At 40.9% G+C, this 13,266-nt stretch overlaps 1 protein-coding gene across 1 annotated transcript in view; it reads right to left on the reverse strand.

The window, feature by feature from the left end:
* b3glcta (beta 3-glucosyltransferase a) overlaps positions 1-13,266 on the reverse strand; it is a 156,399-nt gene that overhangs the window by 50,774 nt on the left and 92,359 nt on the right. The window contains exons 9-10 of the mRNA XM_020529584.2: positions 8,483-8,614; positions 2,884-2,953 (exon numbers count right to left, since the gene is read on the reverse strand). Of these exons, the coding sequence (XP_020385173.1) occupies positions 2,884-2,953; positions 8,483-8,614 (202 nt within the window). The remainder of the gene's footprint in view (positions 1-2,883; positions 2,954-8,482; positions 8,615-13,266) is intronic.

Raw genomic sequence — 13,266 nt, forward strand, 5'->3', positions numbered from 1 at the left:
TCTAATTGATCTAACCTTTTCAAACAATGGGCCCGATCCATGAGTCATGTGAATAGGTTGCTGTGGAATCATACAAAATTATAGCTAGATATATCTAAATCCAGAACTGTTTTGTATTTTTTAAATCTTCAATTCACACTATTCCATCTCCTTTACTTCTTCCTGTCTTAACTGCTTCATTAATCACTTTTTGTTTTCTAGCTCTTCCATCATTGTTGTTTTGTCATCTCTTTGTCATACTGTTTTGTTAGAGTGAGTGGGCCTGAGAAAGAACAACGTTGAACACCTGGGTTGGGATTCTTTCTTGTGAAGCAGAAAGACTTAACTTAACTTAACTTAATTTCAGGTTGCCAACTTACTCTGGTCGTTGACATGTTGGGTTTTTCCAAAGGGTTGTTGCTTTAATAATCCTAGAGATGTGTCGGCTGCCCAATTAATGGTGGAGATATATGGTGCGAATGCAAGCTAGTCACAGTTTGATCTTAACTGAACACTATTGCTGTGGATACTGCTTTTAGATTTTTAGAACAAAAGTTGCCAAAATGGAAATTTCTCACATTTCAGAGGGAAGCTGTCTGGAACTGTGACCAGGTGGGTTGTTGGTGCGTTTATAAAATCAGTGAATGGTCGTGCAAAAGGAAAGGATTCTTTGGCCATGCACAGTCTCACTGGCACCATTTCAAGCAGCATTTTCTCACCTAAGATTCCCTGTTTCCATTGAGCTGTTCTGAGTCCTGACTGCTGCTGAATCCCAGCTGCCTCACTAAAAGCAGGTAAATCTAGCTGGGACAGGTTTGTAATGAATCCACAACAATCTAAGCATATAAACTGTCCTGCCAATGACAGCAGGATGCTTCCAAGAGCTGCTCTAGGCCAAGGTATCAATGGGCAAGACAATGTCTGAGGGGGAGCAGCAAAGTGCAGAAATGCCGTTTGATAGAAGGTTCAGTTAGAGGGGCAGACAGACATTTATGAAAATGTCATTGAGAGTCCCAGAAGGTGGCACAGTGGCTGAATGGTTAGCACTGCTGCCTCACAGCGCCAGGGACCTGGGTTCAATTCGAGCCCTGGGTTACTATCTGCGTGGAGTTTGCACATTCTCCCTGTGTCTGTCTGGGTTATCTGTGGGTGCTTTGGTTTCCTCCCACAGTCCAAAGGTGGACAGGTTAGGTGGCTTGGCCATGCAAAATTGCCCATAGTGTCTGTGCTGGCCAGGGGAAATACAGGCTTATAGGGTAGGGTAGTGAGTCTGAGTGGAATGCTCTTCGGAGAGTCGGTGTTGGCCTGTTTCCACACTGTAGGGATTGTAAGAATTCAGAGGTGTGTTATCTACCTGGTGCCAGAGTAGCGGACATCACGCTGAGGATGTAGAATATTTTGCAGCAGAAAGGGAGGCAGAATCTGGAGCACATACCAGCACAAAAAAATTGAGGAGACACGCATTGAGAATCTAGGGAGGAAATTAATAGTAGGATCACAAAGATAGTAATGTGAGGATTACTCCAACTGCCACATGCTAGTGAGAGTTGAAGCAGGGTGATGTGGAGGAGCAATGTGTTACTTGAGGTACAATGCTGGTGGGAAGACTTCAGATTCTTAGGACATTAGGACCAACAATGGGGTAGAAGACACTTATTCAAGATGTGTCCATCTCTAACTTTTCTTCAAATTTGCATGATCCATGGACTCCCACACAGCTACCTCGACCACACTGCTATACATTTTACTTCTTGTAAGGACTCATTCTCCTAATTTCTCCATCTCCATTGCAACAGTTACAGGAGCCAGCATGCTGACAGCTAACACCGCACTCAGTCACATACTCAAAGCTGCCTGCCTTCAGTTCCTTCGAGGTAAAGGGGAACATTTTGAAGCAATGTGTGCATTTACCAGTCACATTATATCAGTGACTACACTTTGAAATGACTTCATTGACTGTAAAACACTTTGGTAATAGGTGAGTTAGGTGAGTTCAATAGGTAAGTGCAGGTAGGCAATGGTGGGGGTTGATCAGTGAGGTGGGAGGAGTGGATAGGTGGAAGAGAAGACGAACAGGTCAAGGAGGCGGGGATGAGAGGGAGGGCTGGTCGTGGGACGAGGTCGGGGGTGGGGAGATTTTGAAGCTAGTAAAGTCCACATTGAGACCATTGGGCTGCCGGCAGCAAAGGAGGTGCTGCTCCTCCAGTTTCCGGGTGGCGTCGTTATGACACTGGAGGAGGCCCAGGATGCTCCCGATGTGGCTTCCTCTACATCGGTGAGACCAAGCGGAGGCTCAGAGACCGCTTTGTAGAGCACCTGCGCTCGGTTCGTGACAAATGACAACACCTTCCAGTTGCGAACCACTTCAACTCCCCCCTTCCCACTCCCTGGATGACATGTCCATCCCGGGCCTCCTCCCACCTCAATGACCAACCCTCACCATTGCCTACCTGCACTCTCCTATCACCATCCCACTGACCTCTCATCCCGGCCTTCTTGACCTGTCCTTCTTCTCTCCCACCTATCCGCTCCTCCCACCTCACTGACCAATCCCCACCATTGCCTACCTGCACTCACTATCACCATCCCACCTACCTTCTCCAGCCCCACCCCTCCTCTCTCTATTTATTTCAGAGCCCCCTACCCCTCCCCCATTTCTGAAGAAGGGTCCCGACCCGAAACGTCAGCTTTCCTGCTCCTCTGATGCTGCCTGGCCTGCTGTGTTCCTCCAGCTCCACACTGTGTTATCTCTGACTCCAGCATCGGCAGTTCTTACTATCTCTAAGCAGTCTATTGTACAATTCCACTACAGCAAAAGCACATGCTATAGATGAATTAGTTTTTGGTACCACAGAATTTGAAAATGTTATCTCGCAAATACACTGCATATCAGCAGATACTTACTTCTTTCCTGATGGAATTTTTTGCAGGTTTTTACAGCAAAAAAGATGTTGCCCGTCTCTACTAGTTTTCCCTGTAAAATGACACATAAAATTATTGTGAAGATTCTTAACAAATTGTAAAACAACTGCAAACTTTTCACTTCAGCATTCTGCAAAATCTAAATTAAATCAAATGTAAATATTAGTTTGCCTTAGTGAGGACTCTTGCTTCCATTGTAGAGATGTTGTGGCTTTCCCAGAATTTTCCAAGAATTAAGAACATGCTCTAGGCTAACACTTCAATGCAGCATTTAGAGAATGCAGCACTATTAAATGGACCATTTTATCAATGCAGATGTTAAACTGAGAACCCATCTGCATGCTCGTATGGAAATAAATGATCCATCTGAACTATGCAAGAAACAGCAGGGAAGTTCCACAAGTGGATATGTATCCTTTAGACCACACCAATAAGAAAAGCTGATCCAGTTTTAACACAGTACTGTTTACAGTAGTTCTTAATTAGTGATGCCATTACAAACTGTGCAGCAGCAAATCTGATAAGATATTAAATTTATGCACAAAATTAATTTAATTAATTATTTCTGGCTACTTTAAGAGAACCTGTGCAATACCACTACATTAAACTCGATACTGCTTGATGTTTCACCATAAGGTGGCCCAATAAACAAATAAATAATTGTTTTGCTGAATCCAGAATGCTCCTAATTGGTGTCTCAGTTGTCTTTTTGAAATTTTTCATTCCTCAGTTTGATTGGAGTAAAAGCCAAAAATGTCACTTCAAAACTCCACTATCAAAATTGGAATTTCTACTGGGTAAAACAAAAAACTGATCTGCAGCAACTAAATGGTATTTTGAGATACTTATGTTACATTTGGTAAATTGTTACTTTACATGTGTGAAATAATTATTGCCAGATATACTTTAATATTCTAAAATACGTGAATGAATACTGGTTGATGACTATGGGTATTGAGATTCCGGACTGATATCAAAACTTTCAACATAGAATGCACCTAGAATGATCTGTCTATATTTCACTACTTTTAGAAAATATGTTCTTACACAATATGCGATTTTACAAGTAACCTCTATTCTCATTTGAACTCTTTATTTCTGTATTTGCAATTCCGAGATATCTAAGTTACGCTTGTGGTTTGAAGTCTTTCCTTTTTGTTTAGATGAAAATAGGATCACTTCCAAAAGTCTCCCTTTACAACTTAGAAGCTGATGTGCTGCAATCATCCATGCTGCTCTTCTTTAAACCCTCAGTTTGTGCATACACAATCTTTCAAAAAAGATAGGACATATTGGATGCGCCTTATCAGTGTTCACTATGTAATTTTTCAGCATTATTTGACAGTTGATTTGCTCTATTGATTACATGCCACACTGAATGTGAACTTTCCATGATGAACCAATTACAACACTCAATTCCTATTTTATTGCCACTGTTACTGCCTCTATGTTGGCAGTGAACTTCTCTACTTAAAATACACTTGAAATTCCTTACCCCATTTTCGAATATGGCCTGGTTTCTCAGGATACAATCCCCAGCAGGGAAGTTAATGACAACATTGGGATAGGCTCTCTGTGCATGTTAGTTCATCAAGAACCTGCTAGTTAATAATATCAACAAAATGATCAAATGCCAAAAAGTGACCTACTAGTCTAACAAGCATGGGAGTACCTAAAATGCTAATTAAAATTCTCTTTTGGAAACTATCAACTGGGACAGAAATCTGCAGTTATCAACTCAAAATTGAAGATCTATCGAGAGTGAAATGTGAAATCTTATCGAAAGGAACATAGAATACAAATATCTAAAGTTCTTGGCCTCTAAGATTCCCACTTACCTGAATCCAACCCAGTCCCATTGTAAATTCATAGATTCCACATGAAAGGGCTCTTGTGGTGCAGTGGTAGTGTCCTTAATTCTGGGCCAGAAGGTCCAGGTTCAACTCTAAACTGGCCTGACGTGTGTTATAACATTTTAAACAGGTTGATTAAAAAATAATTTCCTGGTTGTTATTCTCAGCTGGAGAGAAAACAGGGGTATTTTCAGGATTTCAACCTGTAACTGGAATCTGTGCTGAGACACAACTATTTATAATTTATATTAATGACTTGAATGACAGAAATGAATGTACTATCACTGGGTTTGTGGATTACACAAAAGTATTTGGGAAGGCAAGTAGTGAGGATGACACAAGGAGTACACAGGGACATTGACAGGTTAAGTGTGTGGAATAAAGCTTAGCAAGTAAATATATGTAGGAAGATGTGACATTATCTACTTAGGCAGGAAGAATAGAAGAACTGAGTATTATTTAAAATGTTTAAAGTTTTGGCAAATATCTGTAGCTCGAGTTGTGGGTGAGGTTGTTGACTTGCTTGCCGAACTGGCTTGTTCTCGTTCAGATGTTTCGTCACCATGCTAGGTGACATCATCAGTGGAGCCTCCAATGAAGCGATGTTATTCTACTCTGCTTGGAATTTATACTGTCTGGTCCATTATGGTGAGTAGTGTCATTTCTGGAAAATTACATATCTCAAATACCACAAAATTTACTGTATTATTCTGTTCAATTATTGTAGTTTTTTTTAATTTGTTTACCTCAATGTAAATATACTTGTTGCTCAATCAAATGGCCCCATGAAATATTAACAACTGATTCAATTTCGAGTCAATTTCTCCTCAGTAACCGCAATGTCTGAGTAGTCAGTTGTGGGTGAGAAGGCTCTCTGCTGACAAACGAATTTAAGGCAAAGTTGCATTATTATTTAAGTGATTTATGCAGTAAATAAAGTATAACAGTGGTGTGTAAACCCCCTGCATTACATTTCTATTACTTAGTGTGTGTATTTACATTGATTACGTGGATCTCTTGATTATCTGGAATATTTGATCAATCGGCAGACTGCTGGTCCCATGGGTGCCGGTTACTAAAAGGTTTGCTGTAATTCAAAATCAGGACGGTCAGTGGCTCGGAAGGAAACTTGCACATTGTGGTGTTCACAAATATCTGCTACCCTTGTCCTTCTAGAAGAAAGTGATTATGTGTTTGGAAGATGCTGTCTAAAAATCTTTGGTGAATTTTTGCAGTGCATTTTGTAGGTAGCACACACTCCTGCTACTGAGTGTCGGGAGTAGAGGGTGTGGATGTATGTGGATGTGGTGTCAATCAAGCGGTCTGCTTTGTCCTGGTTGGTGTCAAGTTTCTTCAGGCAAGTGGAGAGTATTCCACCATTCTCCTGACTTGTGCCTTATAGATGGTGGACAGCCTATGGGGTGTCAGAAGGTGAGTTACTCATCACAATATTCCTAGCCCCTGGCCTGCTCTTGTAGCCACTGTATTCATATGGTGAGTCCAGCTGAGTTTCTGGTCAATGGAAGTCGATAGTGGAGAATTCACTGATGGTAACACTATTGAATGTCAAAGGACAATGATTAGATTGTCTGTTATTGGAAATGGTCATTGCCTGGCATTTGTGTGGCGCAAACGTTACTTGCCACTTGTCTGCCCAAGCTTGGATATTGTCCAGATCTGCTGCATTTCATCGTAGACTGCTTTAATATCTGAAGGGTGCTGAATGGTGCTGAACATTGTGCAATCGTCGATGAACATTCCACTTCTGAGCTTATGAGGGATGAAGGAATATTGATGAAGCAGCTGAAGATGATTGGACTCAGGACACTACCTTGAGGAACTCATGTAGAGATGTCCTGGTGCTGAGATGACTGACCTCCAACAACCAAGGCTGACTTCCTACGAGCCAGGTATGACTCTAACCAGTGAACAGTCTATCTCCAACACCCATTGATTCCAGTTTTGTTCGAGCTCCTTGATGTCACACTCAGTCAAATGTGGCCTCGGTGTCAGGGGCTGTTACTCTCAAATGACTGCAGGAATTCAGCTCTTTTGTCCATGTTTGAACCAAAGCTATAATGAGGTCAGGAGCTGAGAGATCCTGGTGCAACATAAACCGGGCATCACTGAGCAAATGCTGCTTGATAGCACTGCTAATGACACCTTCCAGCACTTTACTGATGATCAAGTGTAGACTGGTGGGGCTGTAATTAGCTGGGTTGCATTTGTCCTGCTTTTCGTATACAGAACATACGTGGACAATTTTTCACACTGTTGGGTAGATACCAGTGTTTTAACTATACTGAAACAGTTTGGCTAGGGGAAGGGCAGGTTCTGTGACACAGGACTTCAGTACTATTGCTGGCATGTTTTCAGGACCAGAGACTTTACTGTGTCCAGTGCTCTAACGGTTTCTTGATATCACATGGAGTGAATCAAATTGACTGAAGCATGCCATCGACTACTGAGGAGGCAAAGATGGATCACTGACTTGGCACTTTTGGCTGATGATTGTTGCTAATGCTTCAACCTTATCTTTTGCACTCATGTGCTGGGCTCTTCCATCATTGAGGATGGGGATATTTGTGGAGCCTTCTTCCCCAGTGAGTTGTCCAGCGCAGCATGAAACAGAACTGCAGAGCTTAAATCTGATCTGTTGTTGTGGGATCGTTTAGTTCTGTCTATCACTTGATGCTTATGCTGTTTAGCACACAAGTAGTCCTGTTTGATAGCTTCACCAGGTTGACACCTCATTTTTAGCTATGCCTGATTCTTAATTCCACATATTTTTTAGTGAATTCAAATTCCATCATCTGTCATGGTGGGATTCAAGCCCAGGTCCCCAGAACATCAACTGAGTTTCTGGATTTATAATGTGGCAATGGTACCACTAGGCCATTGCCTCCCTATTACTCATGGTATAAACCTGTTGAGAACTTATTGGACTTGACCTAACTAATAGAATAACCCTGGGACTGAAAAGCTACTAATGCTTCCAATGTAGGGCTCAGTGACTAATCTGTTCAGAATCATTTCTGCAAATTTCATCAATTTAAGAAACATTTAAACAGGTACATGGATAGACTAGGTATGGAGGGATATGGACCAAATGAAAGGCAAATGGGACTAGATTAATTGTGAAAACTGGGCGGCATGGGCAAGTTGGGCTGAGGACCTGTTTCCATGCTGTGGACGTCTATAACTATGACTCCAAATACTGAAAAAAGAACGGCACAGAAGTAGCTGCCAATTTAAAACCCATCAAGAACTATTGTATTACAGATAAAGTGGGATATTTCTGAACTTAATCCCTGCAAATTTATTCAGAATGGGACTGTCAGTATGGCCAATAGATGTATGTACGAGCTGAAATAAAATCTAAAAAAAATTAAGGAATTTAAATTCATATTTCAAACTGGGGACAAAAAGTGTTGCAAAATCCCTAGGGAACTTTATATAAGAACTGCGAGCAATGCATATGATTCTTCATGTCAAGTAACAGATATATCCAGCAGTCTCTAGGACGAGCTTAAAGGCAGAACATCGACAGCTTTGTGAAAGCCCACAAGTTAGTTCTCCTAAGATTTGTCATTCTGTTATATCAAAGTTAGTTATATGTACCTGGTAGAGAAGAAGAGTCCTTGAAATCTGTCAAGTTTTGAATTGTAAAATCATTTACAACATGATCACTTTGTAATGTTGGGAATAGATTGAAAAAGATGACTCACACAAAATGGAAGATAGGTATGAAATGTAGTTGCACAGTTGGTTGCTTTCGATGCAGTTACTTCTTCTGTACAAAATTCCTTCACTGAAGTCAGCTGAGGGCCATTAGATTTTTGAGATATAAAGAGTGCAATCTGAAAATACAGATATTTCCATTAGGTTCAGCTTCAATTTATGTTGCTTTACATGATTAAAAGAAATCATATCACAAGATCAAAACTGTGTTCTGTACACACAGTAGACATTCAGTCCTCAAAACCACACAAACTTAAATCGTACAGTTCTGAGGAGTTTACTAATTTAGCAGAGTTGCATGCATAATTCCTTAGAAAGTTTCAAGTGCAGGTACAGTCTTCAATTAACCACACACAAACCCCAACAGAATGTATAAATAAATTGGGACATGATAGTGAAGATGAACAATTAATTTAAGAATTAAAATGTTACTGCAAGCCTTTATCAAAATAACTTATGAAAGGAAATCTAAGATTTCAAATGTTCCTTCTTCACATTGGGATATCACTAGAGGTAGAGAAAATGTGCTACAGAAACTAATGGGGCTAAAGACAAATACACCCCCAGAACCTAATGGGTTGCATCTCAGGACTTTAAAAAAAATTAGAATATCCTTTATTGTCATGTGTACTCAAGTACGGGAGTACAGTGAAAAGTTTTACAATGTCGCCTCTCATGGTGCCACCTCAGGTGCAAGTACCTAAGTATGAATCTTAGATATGAAAAGAGGAATGAAAAAAGAAAAGTAATTGTATTACTTTACGGTGAGTCATTGTACAAGTTAGAAATAACACATAGTTAAAAGGATAGACATTACAGTCAGATAAACAAAAATTACAAATAAACATCAAATTGCAGAAGCTCAGCGCTGGGGCTTCCAAACATGGTCTGACTGCCCGCACCGGACCCCAATCCGACAATTGTCCCTGCTCCACTCCAAGCCTCCAGTCTGCTTCAGGGTAAGTTTACTCTGTAAATTACTCCCTTTGTCAGCCCCGCGCTGGACTTCTGTTCTGGGGCTACTTCCCCATGTCGGCCTCCACTCCGGGACTTGATTCACTGTGCTGGCTTCCGCTCAGGACTTGAATTCACCGTGCTGGCCTGCGTTCCAGGGCCTGATTCTCTGTGCCGGCCTCCGCTCCGGCACTCAATTCCCCGCGCCGGCCTCTGCTCCGGGACTCGATTCCCCGCACTGGCCTCCGCTCTGGGACTCGATTCCCTGCGCCGGCCTCTGCTCCGGGACTCGATTCCCCACGCCGGCCTCTGCGCTGGGGCTGCTTTCCTGCACCAGCCTCCGCTCTGGGGCTTGTCAGCTCCTCCATTCCCTCTGCGTATGTCCAAGTCATTAGTTGAAATAAAAACACAGAAACGAGGTTTAAAAAAAGAAAGGAGAAAGAAAGAAAAAGAACAGGAGCTTTGGCTGGAGTGTCTTACTCTGCCACCATCTTGCCTAGAAATAATAAGAGACATTGGATACACCGGTATTAATCTTGCAGGACTCCTTAGATTCAGAAGAAGTCCCAAGGGATTGTAACACGCTTATTTAAAAAAAAATCAAAAAACAGATAAATATCTGTTGGCTCTTATTGGGAAAACGTTAGCGTCTACTTCAAAGGATATAATAGCAGACCATTTAGAAATTCATGATGTGATCAGAGTCAGCAGGACTTGATGAAGGGAAAGTCATGCCCAACAAATTCTCTCGAGTTCTTTGAGGAGATAACAAGCAGGATAGATAAAGGGGAATCAGTGGACATAATATTTTTGGATTTTTAAAGGCATCTGATAAGATGCATACATTAGGCTACTTCATAAAAGAGCTTATGGTGTTGGATGTAGTATATTAGCATGAATAGTGGACTGACAAATTAAAAGAAGACAGAGTTGGACAAGGAGGGCATTTTCCGGACTGCAACCTGTAACTAGTAGTATCCCACAAGGATCAATGCTGGAATCACAATTGTCTACAAAAGATAACAATGAATTGGATGAGGAAATTGAATGTACATAGCCAAGTTCATGGATGACAAAATAGGTGGGAAGGCAGGTGGAAAGGATGACACAAAGAGTCTGCAGAGGGATATAGACAGGTTAAGCGAATGGGTAAAAACTTGACAAATGAATTGTAATGTGGGAAAATGCAAGGTTATGCACTTTGGCAAGAATAATAGAGGAGCTCAACCTTATTAAAGGGAGAAGGACCTCAAACAGCTACAGAGCAGAAGGATTTGGATGTCCTCATTTATGAATCACAAAAAGCTAGCATCCAAATTCAGTGGATAATAGGAGAGGCAGAGGGGATATTGGCTTTTATTTCCAAGGGAATGGAGTATGAAAGTCAGAAGCTTTTGCTGAAACTACACAAGGCACTAGTCAGAACACAGCTGGAATACTGTGAACAGTTTTGGGCCCCTATCTAAGTAAGATATACTTGTAGGTGTAGTCCAGAAAAGGTTCACTAGACTGATAACAGATATGGAGGGACTGTTTTATGAGTAGAGGTTGAGTAGTTGGGCCTGTACTTATTGGAAAATAGAAGAATAAGAAGTGACCTAATTGAAACATACAAGGTTCTTAGAAGACTTGACTGGATATGTGGAAAGGTTGTTTCCCCTTGTGGGAGAGTCTAGGGCCAAAGGGCATAATCTTAGAATAAAGGGTCACACATTTAAGACAGGGATGAGGAGGAATTTCTTCTCGCACTCAGTTGTAAATCTGTGGAATTCCTTACCACAGAGGACTGTCATGGTTGGATCATTAAGAATATTCAAGGCTGAGACAGACACAATTTTTAACAATTAGGTGATTCAAGGGTTATGGGGAAAAGGCAGGAAAGTGGAGTTTAGGATTACAGATCAGCCATCTCCTCATAAAAGGACAGGGATACTCAATGGGCTAAATGGCCTCCTTATGCTCTTACATCTTATAGTTTATGGTGCTCAGCACATCTGGAAGGATGTATTCCGCCCAGTTACACATTTAGGATATTTAGTCAGATTTTATAACATATCATTTCCTGGTCTTCAGATAAGAATATTACATTTAAGAATATAATTTCAGCAGATTAGGTTTTTAATGAGTATTCATGATATACTAATGAATGCAAAACAGGAATAACTGACCCATTTGGATTTCTGCGAACTTAAGACCAAATATGTCTGTTTCCTCTGGAAATTGATACTTTCTTCCCATTGAATTAAGTTCCCCTGTGTGACCTCCTAATAGCTCCAGGCATTCCAGGAAGGTTCTGACGGCAGGATGTGTCCCAACCCAGGCAAGTCAAAGATGCAAGTCTTGTGCTAACTCCTCAAGGGAAAGAAAACTTGCAAAGATGTCTGGTTCTTGTAAATTCTAAACATACCAAACTTTTCTGACAAAGCATCTTCATTATGAGAGCTCTTAAGGAGCTACGCATGGCAAGAGAAGCATCAAACATGGTCAAACAAATATTGTCATCAGAAATGTTTGTTCTGTAATAATATGACGAAAGGAAGAAGGCAGTCCTGGAAGACAATACATCTCAGAAGGGGATAGGAACTTGCAACATGCAAGATGGCAAACCAACTGTATTTGGATCCAAAGGTCTATACCACATGAAACACTTGCTATATAATATTCAATAGCAGAAGATTCCATTCAGTGAGTAATTCACTGTGGAAACCGATCACAAAGCATTGGAAATGATTTGGCTTAAACCACTGACAAGACAATAACAACCGCTACCAAAAGAGAGTACAACTTTGACCTCTGCTACACATCTGGTACCAAAACGGTTAACTCAGACACACTGTCAGAAGTTAGACAACACCAGGTTATGATCCAACATGTTTATTTGAAGTTACAAGCTTTTGGAGAGTTGCCCCTTCGTCAGGTGAAGTCTGATGCTTCACCTGCCAAAGACGCAACGCTCCAAAATCTTGTGTTTTCAAATGAACCTGTTGGACTATAATCTGGCATCATCTGACTTCTGACCTTGTCCACCCCAGTCCAACACTGGCACCTCCACATCAGACTCACTGGGCAGATTACAAATCCAAATATGAATGCAAACATTCTGCTAGACTTACAAGTTGACAGTGCTGATATCGAGGTGGAAAATATGGTTAAGGTCAATCTGATGAAGTTTGCTCAGTACCAATATAACCAACTTCAGGAAGAAACAGCTCATAATCTAGGAGTCAAGACACTTTGGAAAGTTATCATAAATGGATGGGCTGGGACAATGCAACAGGTGTCATGAATTCTCAGATGCTTTTGGCCATAGAGTGATGAACTAGGTATCACAAGAGGAATACATTTTAAAGTTCTTCCTCAGGACATATTGTAAAAATTAAATTAGGGAGACATTGACATTAGTGTTATACGACTTTATCTTGGCTGTGGAAGAAGGGGTAAGAGGAGTGATGTTGTGCTATTGCTTTAAGAACTGTAATTGCTTTAAGAGCTGGATATGCTAACAGGTCAAGGACCAGGATGAAACTATGTGACAAACTGTGATGTGTAGTCCAGCAGAAGCAAGCTATAATCTGAATGTATACATAGTTATTTGTAACCGCAAGCTGTAGTCTGAGTTGTTAAATAAACTTGGATGAGCATTTCAAATAAGTTGAATCCATGCTACTCAATTTGTTACTTGCCAACAACATAAGATATACAAAGCTTAAGTTGTTGTTATGATATTTTCTACTCATTAAATCTTTGTGGTAAATTATTCAATTAAAAAACAATTACATTCAGACAATTTTGTTTCTGACATCTGTTTTTGAGTAGT

This window comes from Rhincodon typus, chromosome 6 (assembly GCF_021869965.1).
Source record: "Rhincodon typus isolate 14 chromosome 6, sRhiTyp1.1, whole genome shotgun sequence".
NCBI classification, from domain to species: Eukaryota; Metazoa; Chordata; class Chondrichthyes; order Orectolobiformes; family Rhincodontidae; genus Rhincodon; species Rhincodon typus.